The sequence below is a fragment of the Caretta caretta genome, chromosome 11 (genome assembly GCF_965140235.1).
Source record: "Caretta caretta isolate rCarCar2 chromosome 11, rCarCar1.hap1, whole genome shotgun sequence".
In the NCBI taxonomy this organism is placed as follows: Eukaryota; Metazoa; Chordata; order Testudines; family Cheloniidae; genus Caretta; species Caretta caretta.
Genome location: NC_134216.1, coordinates 38,808,910 through 38,827,805, shown reverse-complemented (window position 1 = coordinate 38,827,805; position 18,896 = coordinate 38,808,910). Strand labels below are relative to the sequence as shown.

At 41.1% G+C, this 18,896-nt stretch overlaps 1 protein-coding gene across 3 annotated transcripts in view; it reads left to right on the top strand.

The window, feature by feature from the left end:
* LRP2 (LDL receptor related protein 2) overlaps nucleotides 1–18,896 on the top strand; it is a 180,735-nt gene that overhangs the window by 135,888 nt on the left and 25,951 nt on the right. For all 3 annotated transcript variants that reach the window (XM_048869191.2, XM_048869190.2, XM_048869192.2), the window contains exons 57-67: nucleotides 1,049–1,177; nucleotides 2,459–2,578; nucleotides 3,214–3,330; nucleotides 3,628–3,744; nucleotides 5,289–5,426; nucleotides 6,349–6,471; nucleotides 7,706–7,834; nucleotides 10,703–10,834; nucleotides 12,528–12,659; nucleotides 13,853–13,996; nucleotides 14,867–15,032. In XM_048869191.2, coding sequence (XP_048725148.2) covers nucleotides 1,049–1,177; nucleotides 2,459–2,578; nucleotides 3,214–3,330; nucleotides 3,628–3,744; nucleotides 5,289–5,426; nucleotides 6,349–6,471; nucleotides 7,706–7,834; nucleotides 10,703–10,834; nucleotides 12,528–12,659; nucleotides 13,853–13,996; nucleotides 14,867–15,032 — 1,447 coding nt within the window. The remainder of the gene's footprint in view (nucleotides 1–1,048; nucleotides 1,178–2,458; nucleotides 2,579–3,213; nucleotides 3,331–3,627; nucleotides 3,745–5,288; nucleotides 5,427–6,348; nucleotides 6,472–7,705; nucleotides 7,835–10,702; nucleotides 10,835–12,527; nucleotides 12,660–13,852; nucleotides 13,997–14,866; nucleotides 15,033–18,896) is intronic.

Sequence of the window (18,896 nt, the reverse complement as noted above, 5' to 3'; positions counted from 1 at the left end):
AATGCAAGCTAATACAACTGGAATAAAATAATCTGAACAGCAGCAGTCTGAAAGCTGGAAAGCAGTAATGTGACCTACGAGTGATAATAGTTAGCAGATCGACAGGGAGTTTGCATGCAATGTGACAGCTGAAAAGGCCAGTGCAGTTTTGAGCTATATACTTAAGTAGGTCAACACTTAAGGCAGCGTGTAGAGTACAGACACTGCGCACCCAGCTAGCATGGATATAAATAGTGATGTAGATGGTGAGGTATAGCCTTAGGCAAACAGAGTAGAGACATACCAGAACCGTAAGGTGTATATCCTACATGGCTCTCTACATGCCCAAACAGTGTCTCTGTCTACACTGTTATTTTTAGCAGTGTAGTGTCCCGCTGCTGGAGCCCACCACACTGGAAAGCTCTGGCAGTGGGGAAAGATTCTGGCAAGGGGGAGGCAGTGGGGAAGGGCTCTGCCAGTGGAGAGCTGCCAGAGCCCTTCCACACTGCCTGCCCCCTAGAGCCTTTCGTTGCCACAGTAAAGGGCTCCAGGAGTAGGGAAGCCAAGTTCCCTCCTGCTGTGTTTCCTGGGTTGGCACAGCTACTTACCATCCTTTACAGAGGGCTGAGCCGAATGGCTCAATCTAGCCCCAGAGGAGGACATGATAAAAGTTAAATATTTGTAGAATAGTCATCAAGGAAGGAGAAGAATTATTTAGGATGGCAAGGAGGAGGTATAACTCTGAAATGAGGTGAAATTAAGAAAGGGGAAAGTTAGTCTGATTATCAAGAAAAACTTCCTGACGGTGACTAATTGGAATTGTCCAAGCAAAGTGGTAGATACCCAGTCACTTAGCATAAAAATAGAGTGGACAAAATGCTGGTAACGGTATAATAGGACTCCATTGTGCACCAGCAGGGAGATGGGCTATATGACCTGACAGATTTTTTTTTCAGTCGTTGACTCCTTTTAATGGAAGTAGTGCACCATAAAACAGAAATCAGATGTTTAAGTCATGCGCATACAGAAGTAATACAATGTTCTTTGACAACTCTCTCTTGTGTTTTAGTGGGTCCTGCCTACCGGTGTGATAACCACACCGAATTCAGCTGTAGAACCAATTACCGCTGTATTCCACTGTGGGCAGTATGCAATGGGTATGATGACTGCAGAGACAACAGTGATGAACAAGGCTGTGGTAGGTGTAGGGAAAAGCTTTTTTCTGAAATGATGTTATGCTGCGAATATTTCTCCAAGCTATAAAACCCTCATGGAAGTCTTCTCAGTGACAGTTCATATGCTTGTACTTCTTTCATTTTCTGTCAGTTGACTTCACTGATATCCATTTGTGTGGTGGAAAATTCTGTGGACAACAATTCACTGTAGGTCGTGTAGCTCACAGCCTGTAACCCCTGAAAGCTAGATTATGACTATTATTGTACTATTCATTATTGAATGTTGATTCTGTGCTTATCACTGAATAAAATAGAGGAAAATATATTTTCCTGCTTCCAAATCTTACATTTAGGAACACACATGAAAGCTGTGTTGTTGTAGCTGTGTTGTTCTCAGGATGTTAGTGAGACAAGGTGGGTGAGGTAATGTCTTATATGGGACCAACTTCTTTTTGGTGTGAGAGACAAGCTTTTGAGCTTACACGGAAGTCTTTTTCATATGAAAGCTGTCATTCAGTATTCTTTTTGCATATCTTCAAAGCTACTTCCAGTGCTCAACTGGGGATACACTGTACCAAAATCACCCATGTTGAGGATTTATGATGCTGCAAGAGTTGTTCTGAAACCTTTTAAAATGCTACAAACTAAGTTTGCAGGCCATGAGTTCACAACATCTAAATCAGAATAACTCAGGAAAAACAGGGTGTGACAGTCTGGCCTACAGTGTGCCATATGGCTTTCAGCTCTGGCTGTTTGTCAGTAAAAGCGTGTGCCACTCTGAGAGTCATTAGATACATACCCATATACACAGAGCCTGACCATTTTTCTTGCACCAAATCATTTATTCTCCAGGTAATATGTGTTTCTATAGATGCTGGTTGTTTTATACTTTTCCCCTCTGAGGGACAGTAGAGTTGATGTTTCTGCACAAGTAGGAAAGGGGGGTTGTTTTAGGACTCCCTGACTCTGCAATCCTTGTGTTGGGAGTAGCAGTCTCCCTTTCTAGAAGATGGATATGTCCAGACAATTACTGTAAATTACTGAAAGTGCAAAGTCTCTGCCTGAGCATTCCCCTCCCAATCCTATATCATTACTTGATGGGATGTTTCCAAACTGCTTTCCCTAAATTACTTGACCCAGTTTATGGTATGGAAAATTCCATCTCTACAACCCTCTGGGTACTCTACCCTATCCAAAGCATCCTACCCTACTCTAAGCATCTCTCTACCCTGTCCAAAGCATATTCAAGAGTATGATAATGTATGCTGGCTTATTGTCTTGGTGACAAATTGTGTGCTTTGCAGAGGAGATGACTTGCAATCCTTTGGGAGATTTCCGCTGTGATAATCACCGGTGCATCCCGCTGCGCTGGAAGTGTGATGGAGATAATGACTGTGGAGATGGGTCTGATGAGAACAACTGCAGTGAGTTGTCACTCCACTCTCATGATATTTTAGTATTCCTTGCTTTTCACTTATAGCCTCCCATTTCTTCTGAAAGTGAGGCATGTTGTTCTTAATTGCAAGAGTTCAGTTATTCCACTATGCAGTCTGTATTGTTGCTGCTGAGCCATTTGGAATGCTGTGTTAAGAATAATCTCTGTATTGTACAGAAATAAATGTTAGTGAATCCAGTTATCAAGAAGAATGTTATAATGTATGTGAAAGTATTAGTTCTGATTTCCACTAGGGTTTAAGGGCTCAAATCCTGCACTTTTGTGTGTGTGTGTGTGTAAAAACATTTCCCTGAGTAAAGAGTGTAGGATCAAGCCCAAACTGAATGTATTATTTTCTGATAAGGAGATGTAATTTCCTCAAGATAAAAATCACTCTTGGGTAATGTTGTAACAAAACAAATTTGAGATGAGTTAACCCACAGAGAGACATGAAGTGTTTAATATCACATAATATGTATGCAGAAATATCAACTTGCCATTTTAATGATTGTCTCACATCTCACCCAGCAATCATTTTGCCTATTTTAATGAGACAGGCTTGGATGTTTAGAGTTACAGTTGAGTGACTTCACATGTTGTTTTCACTTGTCTTTTAAATTGAAGGCCCTCGCGAATGCACGGAAAGTGAATACCGTTGTGATAATTTGCGCTGCATTCCTTCTCGGTGGGTTTGTGACCATGACGATGACTGTGAAGACAATTCAGATGAACGTGACTGTGGTGCGTATTGACGTTTGGGTGTCATTTCATCATATTAGAAACTAAGGTTTGTTCAGGTTTGAAATCATTCTGCAAAACCATATTTTACATCAAGCAGCATTAGTGAAGCAACCTTTACTGCACTACATTGTTTACCTTTATTTAGAACAGGATATGCCACAAATACTATCTTACATTTAGATAGTGTGGATGGTGAATGCCCAGTTTTTCATGGTATCTTCTGTACATGAAAAATATCCACTTTGATCTTGTTTTTCACGTGAAGACATTTCACTAATCATTTTGGAATCTTTTCAGAGCTGAGGACATGTCATCCTGGATATTTCCAATGTAGCAGTGGGCATTGTGTTGCAGAACGCTTCAGATGTGATGGAAGTGCAGACTGTCTTGATTTCTCTGACGAAGCGACTTGTCGTGAGTTTAAAGCGTGTGGTGGGAACTTATGGGGGAAGAACAGCACATAAGACACACTTTAATTTTACAGAAACTTAGTCTTTATTGTCTGTTTAATACAATAGACAAAATCCTGAGTGGTACTGAACACCTGCAACTCAAATGACTTCAGTAATAATTCAGGAAAAATGTAATACATAGAGCTACTTTTTAATATACTAATGGGTTCTCAGGTATTCCACTGGCAAATTATAAATAGATTAAAAGAATAAACCTGCTGGAGAGAGTGATGCCCAAGAAGCCCTGCTCTTTGCAAGGATGGTCTAGCACAGTGTGAGGATTTTGTTCTGTCCCAGCTACACTGCAAGACAGAATGGCTTTTTAAACATTTCAAGGCCTACTGTACTGTAACAGACTAACATGGCTGATTTTATAATGTGCACAGGGCTGTAGATGGTCTCATTCCTCTTCCCTTCCCCCCATTATAAATGAAAACAGGAAAACACTTTGTTTCTCTTGTTGTCACCTCTGGTCTGGATTGTGCCCCTGATCTCTACACTGGGCTACGTTTTAAGACCATTTGGGAGTTGCAGCTTACGCAGAATGTGACTGCTTCCTCATTAAGCAATGTTTTTTGGGGGGCATTTCACACCTCTGCATTGATAGAGCTACACTGGCTGCTAGATGATTCCCAGGTGAAGTTTAAGGTGCTGGTTTTCATCTACAGAGCCCAAATGGTTTGTAGCCTTGGTACCTGGGATGATGCCATTCTTCTCGTGTTGGTGTCATAGCAGTTGTGATCATCCTTCCAGGCAGTTGAGCTAGAAACCATGGATTAAGTGGGAAGGGGAAGACTCAGGACATTTTCAATGATGGGTCCTATATTCTGGAGTTTATTTCCCAGCATATTTGGTCCAACAGAGGCTGGATTAGACAATCTTTGTGGCATGCTGAAAATCACATATTTTCCCTGTTTTTAGTTCAGAGAAAGGGAAAGAAGGTTTGCTTAGAAAGTAACTGATGGGCTGTAGAAGCTGATGAAAGGGAAATGATTTGGAGAGTGGTTGTGTGTGTGAGGTGTAGGAGGGGGAGTTCCATATATGGTCTCTGGATCTTTTGAGTTGTGTTTATTTTCAAATTTTGTATAGGATCCACATAATTGGATGGACACTTTATAAATGTGAATACATTAATAATTAATTATCTGGTTAATTACCTGACCATTCACTGGGGGTGCTGGTATGAAATTTGTGTAGATTATATTTATGGATTGCCGTTGATAAACGCAAACAGTGCCAGTAAAACTCACATCACCGTATTGTGGTTCTAAGGCCTCTGGCAGTAACTTTAAAGTATTATTTAGCTTTGTAAAATCTTAATCTAAATTAATCAACGTAGTTAGCCAGTGGCCCTCAGTCCTTGCAGTCTGCTACCCCTGCAAACTTTTAGCCGTCTTCTCCTGTAGAGAAGAGGTTGCGGAAGAAATAATGACCTACGAAATGCCTGAATATTATTTCAGACCAAGCTAACTTGTTTATACTAAAAATTAAATTTCTTTTCACCAGCAACACGCTATCCTAATGGTACATACTGTCCACCTATGTTGTTTGAGTGTAAAAATCATGTCTGTATCCAGCCCTATTGGAAATGTGATGGTGACAATGACTGTGGAGATGACTCTGATGAAGAACTTCACCTTTGCTGTAAGAGAGAAAAATGAAATAAAAATGAACAATGTTGATTCCATTAGTAAAACTATATAATGACAATCATTAGTGGTACAGAAGTAAGAGCTAAATCATAAATATGTTCTTTTGACTGGAGATTCTCATGGGTTTTGATAAAGATAAACACCAAGAAAGTGTTGTTTCACAAGAAGCATCTTTAAATTCACTTCATACTCTCTCTTGTGATTTTGTAGCTCATTAATTGCTTTGCAGGCATCTAAATATGCAGCTGTAAGAAAGGGGAGAAGTCAAATGATGAGAGACAATCCCTGTAGCAATTAGAAATATGAATAACAGTCAGCATTTTCAAAATTGGGTGCCTAAAATTAGGAGCCTTAACTGAAATTTAGTAATATAAGGGTCTGATTTTCAATGATGCTGACTAGCATCCTCAACTCCCATTAGAGTCAGGGCATGTCCTTAAATATGGATTATGGGTCCTAACTTTCGGCACTCAAGTTTGGAAATGTTGACCAATACCTATGAAAAACATACGTTACATACAGTTGAGGCAGCCATGACAAATGCATTTATAAATTGGATGGTCTTTTCTATAAATGATTTCTGCTGTTGTCTAGAAAGATATAGAGCACAAAATAGCATGGTAACTATGGCATTGCATTCCCTGCAGTAGTGATGAATGTTTGCTGTCTGGAGTACAGACTACCTTTTTCAAGAAAGTCGATTATCACTATGTTAGAAACACAGATTTTAGGTTATCTTTTGACAAACCTAATTCAATGCTGTGACTGAAGAATATGTATACTTTTGGCCTGGAAGACTAGTGCTTTTTAAAATAGAGGCACATGGTAACCAAAAAAAGTGATGTATTGATTTGATGGATTGTATGCAATAAGTGTTTGCATCATACTTGCTTATTTGATCTATTTCATTTCAGTGGATATTCCCTGTGAACCACCATTCCGTTTCCGCTGTGAAAATAATCGCTGTATCTACAGTCACGAGCTGTGCAACCAGGAGGATGACTGTGGAGATAGAAGCGATGAGAAAGAGGAGCACTGTACGTTTACACATGTACAGCCAATTTTATTCAGTAATCAGTAGATACATTTTCTAGTAATCCTAGACTTGGACTTCCATCAGTGTAAAGTATTTGTAATGTTTAATAATAGTAAAAAACATCCACATTGAATGACAAAATGAAACAAATATTTTAAAACTAATGTTCAGCAGGAAATGATTTGAACTGTGGTTATTATAGCGCAGAATATTTGCAGCATATAGATGCAAGTATAGGTTTAATGTGTAACAAGTCCCTCCCCCAGCAATTGTATGCCCACCATATACCGTAAGCATGCTGATAAATTAGTATAGTCTGAAAAAAAATATCAAATTATAATGTTATGGTATAGTCTGTTTAAAATAATGAAGAAGAAAGAATTGGCAATTCAATAATGGTCAGGATGGCAAATGTTGCTGAAGTTGTTTTGAACATGGTTGTCTCTGAATTCTGACCATTGTTGTGCATGACTCAACAATATTGGACCCTGAATAATACGTATGAGGATCTTAAGTGTTTAGGCCTTGATGCTGCAACTAGTTCTGCATGGGTAGACCCCTGCACTCACATGGAGCCACACTGATTTCACTGGGGCTCTGCATATGAGTCTGCCCATGAAGAACCAGTGATAGCATTCGAGAATTAGCACCTGGAATAATAGATACGTTCTATTATATATCTTTATTATACAGTGCAAAGTTCTGCTCTCAGATATATTCACAGTACCCATTGACTCAATGGGAACTGCATGTGCACGTTTCATAGCAGAATTTGGCCCCAAACGTAAGAATGTTTATTATTTACTGACTTTTTAAATTACCCAATGTCATGTAATTGTAATAGCATGTTGTATATGCTAGAATGGTCTCAACTAAACTAAAATATCAAAGACTGGAGTTAAAGTACAAAATATAGAGATAAAAGATATTAAATAGCCCTGCCAAAGCAAGAAGTTGAATCCACTGTTGAATAGAAAATATGTAACAAAAAGTGTTTATGAAATAGTCCTTGTATCTCTGTAGAAGGAGGAAGTCTGGTTTTTGAGTTGAAAGTGACTGGGAATTGGCAGACTTGGGTTCTATTCCCAGCTATGCCACAGACTTCCTGACTCACGTGATCAAGTTATTAAACCTCTCTGTGCCTCATTTCCTTCCTCTGTGAAAGGAATTATGCCTAACTTGTGGATGTTGGGAAGCTTCATAGGTGACAGTAGCGTGTGTCTTTTGAATTGTAGGTCGAGAACCTACCCCAAGACCTTGTATGGCTGAAGAATTCAAATGTGGTAATGGAAATTGCATTCCTCTACATTACGTATGCGACAATTATGATGATTGTGGAGACCATTTTGATGAAATAGGCTGCAGTAAGTAACAATGTTGTTGTTACGCAGTATAGTAGTAATCAGTAGAACTGAAATAAAAACAGTTTTTGAAACAGAAATAATAAACGTATAGTATTGACTAGAGCTAGAATATAATAAATTGGAACTGCTCTCTGCTCCTGTTATCTTACCATCCTCCGCATATCTTTCCGAAACATTGACATTTGCAAACTAAGAAGCTCAGTATCCTGAACTGTGCAAGTTTAGGCTAAGAGTCTTGTGCTTCACAAGAAGCAATTTGGTCTTGTTCTAAAATAGGATATGCTGTAGAGGCTGGAGCAGACCCTGAACTGGCGTAAATTGTCATAGCTCCTCAGAAGTCAATAGAGCTAGCATGATTTACACCAGCTTAGTACCCATCTCTGGAGAAAGTGAACAACTCATCTCACACCAGCACCCTATTGGCCAGTGCTCAGATTGAAGTCACCTCCAGTCATCAGTGTTGTTAACAGTTTTTCACAAGATGAGGTGCCACAGGACTCTTTGCCGCTTTTACAGATCCAGAATAACATGGTTACCCCTCTGATACTTGACACCAATCAGGAGAGTCACTGCAATGTGGAAACTTTGAGTAAAATATGTGTGTGTGATAGGGCGTGCAGAGAGATCCTAGAGAAGTCCACCTGAATAAAGCATTTTGACTGCAATAGACAGACAGCTTAGATTTATAATTTGAGTATGCACTTGTGATTTCAGTTTGTCAGGTGTTTATGGCTTCAGGTGAAAATGTGCCAAATGATGTACTGGGGATTAAAACCTAGTATGTTCGCATATCACAAATAACTCACAAACTGTTAGCATAGTCTTTTCTGAGGTGGCTTGCATCTCTATTTCACATCCATCCCAGTGGACTTTGAGTAGTGGAAAATAATGATGTGACCTGATGAAAATGTAAAAGTATAAAAAGGATGTGAAATGGTGCAAATCAGACAATTTGATGGCATTCAGCCCTGTACTGTTCATGGGCAGACATGAGCTCAAACCAAACTTACGGCGTTTGGATCCTTTCCAGCTTCAAACATCAGCATTAAACAGAGAAAGAATAAATAACACTAAATAGTTCTATAAACCTAATCAGGATGACAAATATCTTTTGTTTTGTGATGGGAATAAAAGGTGTCTAACTTTAATTGCAGGAATACATTTTAAATATGAATGCAAAGACACTGTGTGTGTGTGTGTGTGTGTATAATATGTATGTATATAAAGGTAAGTGTGTATAATTATTGTAATTAGCATTGGTATATAGTTGTAGGACATAAACAGTTAACTGAGTTAGTGAAATAATATTTTGGGCATAAATCTGCATCCTTCCTCATCCTGTGTCAATACACATTTGTTATTTAATTGTTTCTACTTACATGTTATAGATCTACTTGCTGTATTTTCTAAGTGTCAGAGTAATTTTTGTAAATGCAGTGCACCTCAGCTTACCAGTATCGCCATAGATCACTGCTTCATTTACACACAGCACATTAGATATGTTTATAGTGAAAACAAGTGTAAGTTTCTTTAACAAAGACTAGAGATAAGAGAAGTACCATGTAAGAGTACTGGAAACAAGTAGTTACATCTAAATTAAAATCATAACGTGTTATAGAGCCTACACTTAAATAACAAGGTACTCTCCTATCTAATGAAGTTTAGCTCACCCAAAGTCTTTGCGGAGTTTTCCAGTCAGGCTGGCTGTGACCCTCCTTTCATAAGACAGAACATGCTGACAGTTTGTCTTCTTGGTGAAGGATCCAGGTGCGCTTCAGGACTCCTAGTTATACCCCCAAAATCCATTGTCTTCACTCGTAAACAGGATACCCCTCTGCTGTTTTTGTATTTTACTGCAGCTTTCTTCTCTTGTGATTTCATAATCTCTTCATTAGCATCAGGCTCAGTAATGCAAACAGGTCTTCAAGGTGATACATACAATACACAATACACTCCTGACCAGACAGAGATACGTGTCTGCTAGCCCCTACCTGAAAGGAACCTGTCCAAGGCATTCAAATCCTGGTGACCTGCCTTTAACTTCAAGGCTTTAGGATCATAATTTCCAGTATAATTATATAGCTTTTAATTATTATATGAGCATACATTTTGCAGTGATTATGACGAACAGCGGACTGCTGGCTCTCAATAGAGACCTCATAGCCACCCTTTAGTGAATCATTATGCAGATACCTGACCCAGGGGATCTCTGTAAAACCCCATACATCCTCTTTGTGTCCTCTACCAGTTGGCACCAGAGGTCCCTGGGTCAGAGGTCCCTTGCTTCTTCCCATATGAGGCCTGATCCAAAGGCCACTACAGTAAATGGAGTTCACTGACTTCAGTAAAGGTTGGGTCAGGCCTTACATGAATTAGGTACCTACCCTAATTCCAAGGTATAGCTGACATAGGTCTATATCACATGTAAAAGGAATTTAGCAAGCATTCTGTTTTGGTTGTGAGATGGGAGGGAGGTGATGGTTGTAGTGGGGCTGTCAACCTATCCAAATCCCTGCAATAGTTGCAGCTGCTTTGAACTGGCGTCCAATATTTTATGTCATTCCCCTTAGTGCTGGGTAGGCTGGGTGGGTAATGAGGTCATTCAGTATGGCAATGTCATGGATTCATAGCCAAAGAAATGATCCTGCCTGAGATTTTCCTGACCTCCTTGTAATTAGTAAGTAGTACTATGGCCAGGGAAATCCCTGAAAGCCCTTCATGTCTGCTGAAAGTTTTTTCCAAGGAGGAAAGAAGGAGAAGGCCAACTTAATATTTGAAAATTGTTTACAAATAAGAGAAAATAATAGAAATTGTAGCTCTCAGTATGGTTTATGCTTTTCCAATAATAATGATTTACATTCTTTTCAGACTCAGGAACAGGACGAACTTGTGCTGAAAATATCTGTGAACATAACTGTACCAACTTAAGTGAAGGAGGCTTTATCTGTTCCTGTAGGCCAGGGTACAATGCCAGTGAGCTGAACCGGAACTCCTGCGATGGTATTTTCAATATTTTATTAATCTTCTCCATGAAAGATGTTCAATTTGGTTTTGTTACAATAATTTAAATGTAACTATTCATTATTGCATGTAAAGAGGATTTTTGCACTTCAGTGGACCTTGTATGACACAGATTTGGCTTCTGAAATATATATTCTCTCCCAGAATTTAGGCCCCAGTTCAGCAAAGAACTTTAACTTACGTATAATTTTAAGCATGTGAGTAGCTCCCTTGACTTTAATGTGAGTACTCAGATGTTTAAAGGTAGACACATTCTTATTTGCTGAATTAGAGTTTTATGGCTTGATCCAGCTGCACTGAAATAAAGGGGAGCCTTTCCACTGACTTAAGGCTAGATCATATCTGAGTTACCACTGTCTATAATTAGATTAGAATCAAAGCTTCTGCTCTGAGAAATTCACTGACTTGCTTACAGTGCAGTTCTACACTGTTGCTCAACAGCTGTTTCCTGTGCATCTAGTATAATATATGCTCGCTTTAAAGATGAAAATACATTTGTATTGCTTCTTACTCTAGCTAGGGCCATAGAACCAGGCACATCTAAGAGAGAGTGAGCTGGATTCTAATCTGTCAGCTCTCAGTCTAGAGAATTATTTACTGAATTCTAAGAAGTGGGGTTTGCACAGATGTACACTGAAGTGTTGCTGAGGGTAGCATATAGCCCACAGAAGCTTTAATGCTGGTGACGATGTGCTCTATGGAAAGAACCTAGCTGGACTCTCAGATCCCAGACAGACAGTTAGTACAAACATTAGTAAAGCAAGCACAGTGGATCTGGAAATAACTGAGACAAAATAAACATGGGAGCCTGTGATGTCATGTTTAGAATCCCTTTACAGAGCAGAACATTTCACATCCTGGGTATCTTGGCATGTGCAAGGCCAGATTAGAGCAATCTAAGGCCCTAGGCACACCCTGACATGAGGACCCCTGTGGCTTCATCTCCATATGGCCTCGCCCCTGCTCTGAAGCCTTCCCCACCCCTTGAAGTGGGAATGGTGGTGTCCTTTCCCACAGAGGCATGGGGCCCTTTTCTCTCCACCCACCAGAGCAGCAGCAAAGGCCCTCCCCCTCAGGAGCAGCAGATGTCCCCCAATATTTACGCCAGGATTTGGGTGTATCTGTTTGAGTGGGTGAGCTGGGGCCACTCCACACTTTTCTACCTGCCACACACAGCTTCCTCTTTTGGGATGGTGTTGGCAGTGAGTCCTGGTTGTTCACACTCTTCCGGCCACGCTGTAGGTGGCGAATGCTGCCTGGCGCAGTGCAGCAGCTCAGCGCAGCGGGACAGAGCCCCCCGCCCCCGCCAAGTCATGTGCTGGGATGGGGACAGCAGCACTCTCCCAAGTCCCAGACAGCGTCTGGCCACGCTGCCTGGGAGGGGACGCTGCCAGCATGGTGCAGCACAGTGGGACAGCCCCCCTCCACCAGGTAACGTGGGATGGGGAAGGGACAGGATGGGGAGAGCGTGGGGGCCCCAGGCTGGGGGTGGGGCAGGGAGGAATCATGTGGGGTGTCACATGGTGAAACCATTGCCCCCCTTTGGCTGGTGCCCCCTTTGTGTTCCTCCCCACTAGTTGCCCCAAATCAGAACGTCAACATTATAAATGTGACTAGTTTAGCTAAGGAAACAATTAAACCTGAGATATTTTCTCTCTCCATTTGTGTTTAGATATCAATGAGTGTGAGATCTTTGGAACCTGCCCCCAGGACTGTAAAAATTCCAAAGGAAGTTATGAATGTTTCTGTGCTGATGGCTTTAGGTCCATGGGTGATCAAGAGGGAAAACAGTGTGCTGCCAATGGTATGTTTAACTGACAGCCTGACTGATTGCCACCTGTGAAAAGCAAGCTAACTGTAATAACTTTAATGAATGTAGGCGTCTCCGTTATAACAGGGGGGAAAAACAAAAATCTTTTTGTGCAGCATTAGATTCTGTACATCCTTGTAACCTTGTACATCTTTGTGCAGGAATGTAAATACTCCCTCTCTGCTTCCATTTGTAACAATTAAAATAATACCCACTTCTTGCAGGTATCTGACGTGATAAATACTCTAAAATATGTTGGGTGCCTGCCCTCCTCTCCCCTTCATCCAGATTTCCTGAAAACAAAAGACTGTCTATGCTGTAGGTTATCAGCAAAAGGCAGCTGCCCGTTAGCTCCCACCCCCTAAGTAATGTATCAGAAGAAGACAGTGTATTGAAGTGGTGCAAATCAAAGACAGTTTGCTGACAGATCACCGTTTATTGTTCATGGACTGATGAACACAAACAAGAGGATTTATAACAGCTCATTTATAACTCCAATCATTAGTTCTGTCTCTTAGGTTAATGTCAGTGGCCGTAGTATGTGACAGTCATTGAGTAGGTAGATTCTGATTTGGTTCAGAAAATGAAAAACAAAGAGCTGGAGAAAACAGAAAAGAGGGCTGACAATGGAACAGTAATAATATATGGTGATTGAAGCGGGGTTATGCTGTGTATAAAAAGATACTTCGAGCTTTTAAAGGCTAAGTGACAAAGTTGTGGTGTATTGAGTTAAATAACAGCCTTACAAAGAGGAAGCAAGGCACCTGGCCTGTTTGCAGTAAGCATTTTTAAAAGCTTGAAAAGCCAAGGTGTGTAAGAAAACTTATTAAAAAAACAGTTTTCACGGTTTCCAGTCCAAAGGCCTGAACCTACAAACACTTACTACTAGGCTTAGTGCTTATTGTGGTAAGTGAGTGCATTGACGTCAACAGGACTAGTGATGGTAGTTAACACCAAGCTTGGTAGTAAGCAACTGTAGGATCTGACAACAGTTTTGCAGACCCAAAAGGGCTGGGTAGTTCAGATGATTGTCCAAGTAAGTATTTTTTCTATCAGGTATATGATTTTCTGAACCAAATGTAACCTCTAAAACTTTAATTTAGGTTTGACCATCGGTAGTTTTCACCTGCTTCTCTTGTGAGAGTACTATTGAATTCAGAGAAGTAAAATCTATTGTTGCGTTCTAGGTAACCCCCCATTGTTACTCCTGCCAGACAATGTGCGAATTCGGAGATACAATATCTCATCACAGCAGTACTCTGACTACATTGATAACCAGGAGCACATCCAAGCTATAGACTATGACTGGAATCCTGAGGGAATAGGCCTGAGTGAGTATATTTGAAGCTTTCATACTTAACAATGCATTATTTGTTTCAGAACTAGTGTTAGTTTTGGAGGTTAATTTTCCTTTTTAATTTACAGTCAAACTAGATTAGTTAGCAGTTCTGGTGGAGTGGATGTGTCCTTCAGCTATATGCCTCCCTCAGACCTATCCTCTCACACCCTGTCAGTTCTTTTACTACATCTAGTCAGTGAGTTTTGTTTTGTGGTCTCTTTCTTTCCCTTTCATTTCTTACCCAAGGACATTGTGACTTTTATGACAAGGTTGTGGCTGGCTCTTACTATGTGTGCAAGCATAGGAGGGTGCAAGAAGCCCCTCACCCTGGCACCCCCAACTTCAGGGCTGGCCACAGCTAGTTCCTGCACTCTTCTAATCTCAACAGGGCTTCAGGACTGCAGTAGTTTGCAGTCATGTGTCTCTCCTCCACCGCTCAACCCTAAGGGGGAAAAGGCTGGTGGATCCTTATGTTCTGTCATATGTCACCCTACCAATGAACTCATCCTCTGCCATGTGTAGCCCCTGTATGAGCTCCCAGGATCCTGCCTGTCCTGTACAATGAAATAGACATGAGAGGTAAGGCACTGACTCTTGCAAAATGTGGCATGGGCTCTTTAATGACTTCAGCTGCATGTCTTATCCAAAGTGTATATTTTAGACTGATGATTTTAGAATTTGTGCAAATTTTCCTATATTTTTCATTTTCATTGAGGGCTAACATGAGATTTTCACACAAATAGAAATATGTTAAATTGGTATCTCATATACCATAGTTATCTCAATAGGGGTAGGATCTTCCAAAAATGAGTAAACATTTCAAATGACTTCACAATGAAAATGATTTTTGAATTTTTTGTAGGTATTGTATACTACAGCATTTTGGGACATGGCTCTGAGTTTGGATCCATCAAACGTGCTTATCTCCCCACATTTGATGGCAGTGGAAACAATCCTGTGAAGGAAGTTGACTTGAATCTGAGATACATAGTTAATCCTGATGGTCTAGCTGTGGACTGGGTTGGGAGGTGAGTAAACAGAAAAGTTAGGAATTGTACACACTTGAATATGGTGAGAGTCTGAGATATTGATCACTGGTTAGACATGTGAAATCCAGTCCTTTATCTTAGACAGGCATGCAGGAGACGTGAGCAATATGGTGCTAGTCATGCATCCTGCACAAGCCGTCCTCGAGCTGGAGATGGGAGGTCTCAAGGTGGCCCAGATGAATGCACTTTTCTTTGCACTTTGCTTCTTTGATCAGAAGCAACATGTGCCTCAGTCTAACACCTGTTGCTGATTGCATCATATGTTCTAGCTAGCTGCCTGGGCACTGCACATACTCCCCAACTGGCAGATCAGTCATGCCTCGTTTGGATTACGGTGCACTGGCCACTATGTTTGCTGAACATTCTCCCTAGCATTAAATTAAGAACTTGTGAAAGAACTTGCCCTGTGGCTTCTGCAAAGGGAGGAGGCTCCCAGCCCCCTTTCTGTCTGTCTGTCTTCTATCTGTCTAGGTTCTTACTTGGTTCCTATCACCAGAGTGTCTGAATGCCACCCAGAACAGAACAAAAGCAAGAGTTGAACATAGACTCGAATTATCTGAGGGTACTAGAATGTTAAGTGTGTGTGAAAGCGTTTCCTTTTCTTCCTTCAGTTATTGGGCTAGAGAATTTAGTTTTTCACTTAACCCTGAAGATGAGGTGGTCTGTGGTCATTGTTGCTCCTCTGGAAGAGAATTCCTTGGCCTTGCACCAGATGTGGAGGAAGCTTGGCCCCTGTGCTGTTATGAGATTATGAGCTGACCCTTTTGTTGTTCTTGTGGGATGGAACAATTGAAGGAGGCTGTGGTCCCTGAATAGGAGGTGTTGTTTTAGATAGCTTGATCTAACGCCATGGAGTGCCTTATGGGTGTAGGGAGAAATCTTTAAATGTACCCAGTGTTCTGCGGAGAGCCAATATCGTGAGTGGGGCACAATGTGTTCTCAGTAGCAAGATTCATTTTTGAGATGGGCTGTTGCATATTGGACCAGCTGAAGTGTTTTAAGGATGGTGCAATCATTCCAAATACAGGGAGTTGCCGTTGTATTTGTTGTTGGCAAGGGAGTTGGCAGCAGTTGTTGGCAAGGGAGTTGGCAGCAGTAGCTATTTCAGCATGCACAAACAGTGAGGAGTCTGAAAGCAACTCCCAGCCAATGAAACAGCTTGTCTGAAGACAGACTCCCTTAATGGTGGGAGATAGCATGGCAGTGATTATCTCTGTAAAATGGTTCCCTCTACCCTCTGGCATCACCGCCGCCTTGCTTAGTTTTAGCGTCAGTCAGCTGCCTTTCATCTACTGGCTGATCTCACCGAGGCGCTGAGATAGTTGAGTGTCTGTCTTGGAAGTGAGTGAAATTATTGTGCTGAGTTATTCATCTGAGTAGTGTGGACATTTAAGACTGTTAAGTTTCATAGTTTTCCTTGTGGTTCAGTCAAGATGTGGTGATAGAAGCACAACATAGTGAGCAGTCTGGTAAAGTGAGGAAGAATTGCTCATTACAGCTCTGAGTTCATGGCCTGAGAGCAAGGAACTCGGCCATCTCACTGCTTTCCCATTATGGGTGGTGGAAGGTCATCCATCAGCATGACTAATGTTATTTCTATTTGCATATGCTAGCCTGAAACCTGACTGGGAGGAGACCTGGATATTGGTAGTGGACGAGCATAGTTGGAGACAGCCCTTTTTAGCTTGTTGGGTCTGAGTTACCAGTGTTGAGTCAGACTTCCTGTAGTTCTTCAGAGCCTCTTGTGTGAATGACTGGGGAAAGGAGACAGATGTTTCTAGTTGTGGGCTTGATGGGTGGCTCCTGTTGCTCTGCCTCCTGGATTGGGTAATATGCTCTGTGAAATATGTTGGCAGCTCCTCATCGTATGTTGTGCTGGTTACCAGGGCAGGGCGAAGACAATCTGGTGGGAGGACATGATTTACTACCCTGAAAAGTTCTGCTGGTTTTGACTCAATGGCTGAGGGGAAAAATTATCTCTTTTCTTCCACCACAGCTGTGTGATAACATTGGAGAAAACCTCTGTGTTGAAAGCCTTAGATTTACACTGTCAGCCTTCTTGTTCTCTTACTGTCTACGTTACCCATGACAGATCAACCCAAAAACCAAGGTTATCTCTGAGGGCAGTGGGGGCTGCCTGCATTTATGTGTCAATATCTCCACAGTTGTGAGCAGGTACAGGCAACATAGTGGTAAACACACCAGCAGCCTGTCTATCCTGGCACTTCTGCTATTACTGGCAATGGATTTGTATTAGTACTAGAGCAATGGTGAGAGATTTAAATAAAAAACTGCTCAGTGTGTACTTAGGGTATTTCTACACGCAACTGGAGGTGTGATTGCAGTTTAGGCATGTATACCTGTGCTAGCTTTGATCTAGCTAGCCTGACTAAAAATAGCATTGAAGATGTGGGGTAGGCTGCACAAGTCCACCTGGAACCCTGGTTAAGTACTCGCCTTGCTAGCCAGTGCTGTGGTGTGTGCCGTCACATTCTTCACTGCTGTTTTTAGCTGCGCTAGCTAAATTAAAGCTTGTGTGAGGGGGCCTACCTGAGCTGTACTCACACCTCAGACTACACTGCAGACCTACCACAGGATCTGTACAGTGAGACAGGGGTCACGTCTTTGTGCCTCTGTTTCCCCATCTGTGAAATAGGAATAATAGGGCTGTCAAGTGATTAAAAAAATTAATCGCGATTAATCACGTGATTAATCGCACTGTTAAAGAATAATAGAATACAGCTTATTTAACTATTTTTGGATGTTTTCTACATTTTCAGATATATTGATTTCAATTACCACACAGAATACAAAGTGTACAGTGCTCACTTTTATATTATTATTTTTATTACAAATCGTTGCTCTGTAAAAAACAAAAGAAATAATATTTTTCAATTCACCTCGTACCAATAATGTAGTGCAATCTCTTTATCATGAAAGTTGAACTTACAAATGTAGAATTATGTTAAAAAAACTGCACTCAAAAATAAAACAATGTAAAACTCTAGCACCTACAAGTCCACTCAGTCCTATTTCTTGTTCAGCCAGTCGCTCAGACGAACAAGTTTGTTTACATTTGCTGGAGATAATGCTGCCTCCCTTCTTGTTTATAACGTCATCTGAAAGTGACAATAGGTGTTTGCATGGCACTGTTATAGCCGGTGTTGCAAGATATTTACATGCGAGATGCACTAAAGATTCATATGTCCCTTTATGCTTCAAGCACCATTCCAGAGGACATACGTCCATGCCGATGGCGGGTTCTGCTTGATAACGATCCAAAGCAGTGCAGACCGGCTCATGTTCATTTTCATCACCTGAGTCAGATGCCACCATTAGAAGGTTGATTTTCTTTTTTGGTGGCTTGGCTCTGTAGTTTTTGCATCAGTGTTGCTCTTTTAAGGCTTCTGAAAGCATGCTCCACACCTCATCCCTCTCAGATTTTGGAAGGCACTTCAGATTCTTAAACCTTGGGTTGAGTGCTGTAGCTATCTTTAGAAATCTCACATTGGTACCTTCTTTGTGTTTTGCCAAATCTGCAATGAAAGTGTTCTTAAAAAGAACAACATGTGTTGGGTCATCATCTGATACTGCAATAACATGAAATATATGGCAGAATACAGGTAAAACACAGCAGGAGACATATAATTCTCCCCCAACGAGTTCAGTCACAAATTTAATTAACACATTATTCTTTTAACGAGTGCCATCAGCATGGAAGCATGTCCTCTGGAATGGTGGCCGAAGCAGGAAGGGGCATATGAATGTTTAACATATCTGGCACGTAAATACCTTGCAGTGCTGGCTACAAAAGTGCCATGCAAACACCTGTTCTCACGTTCA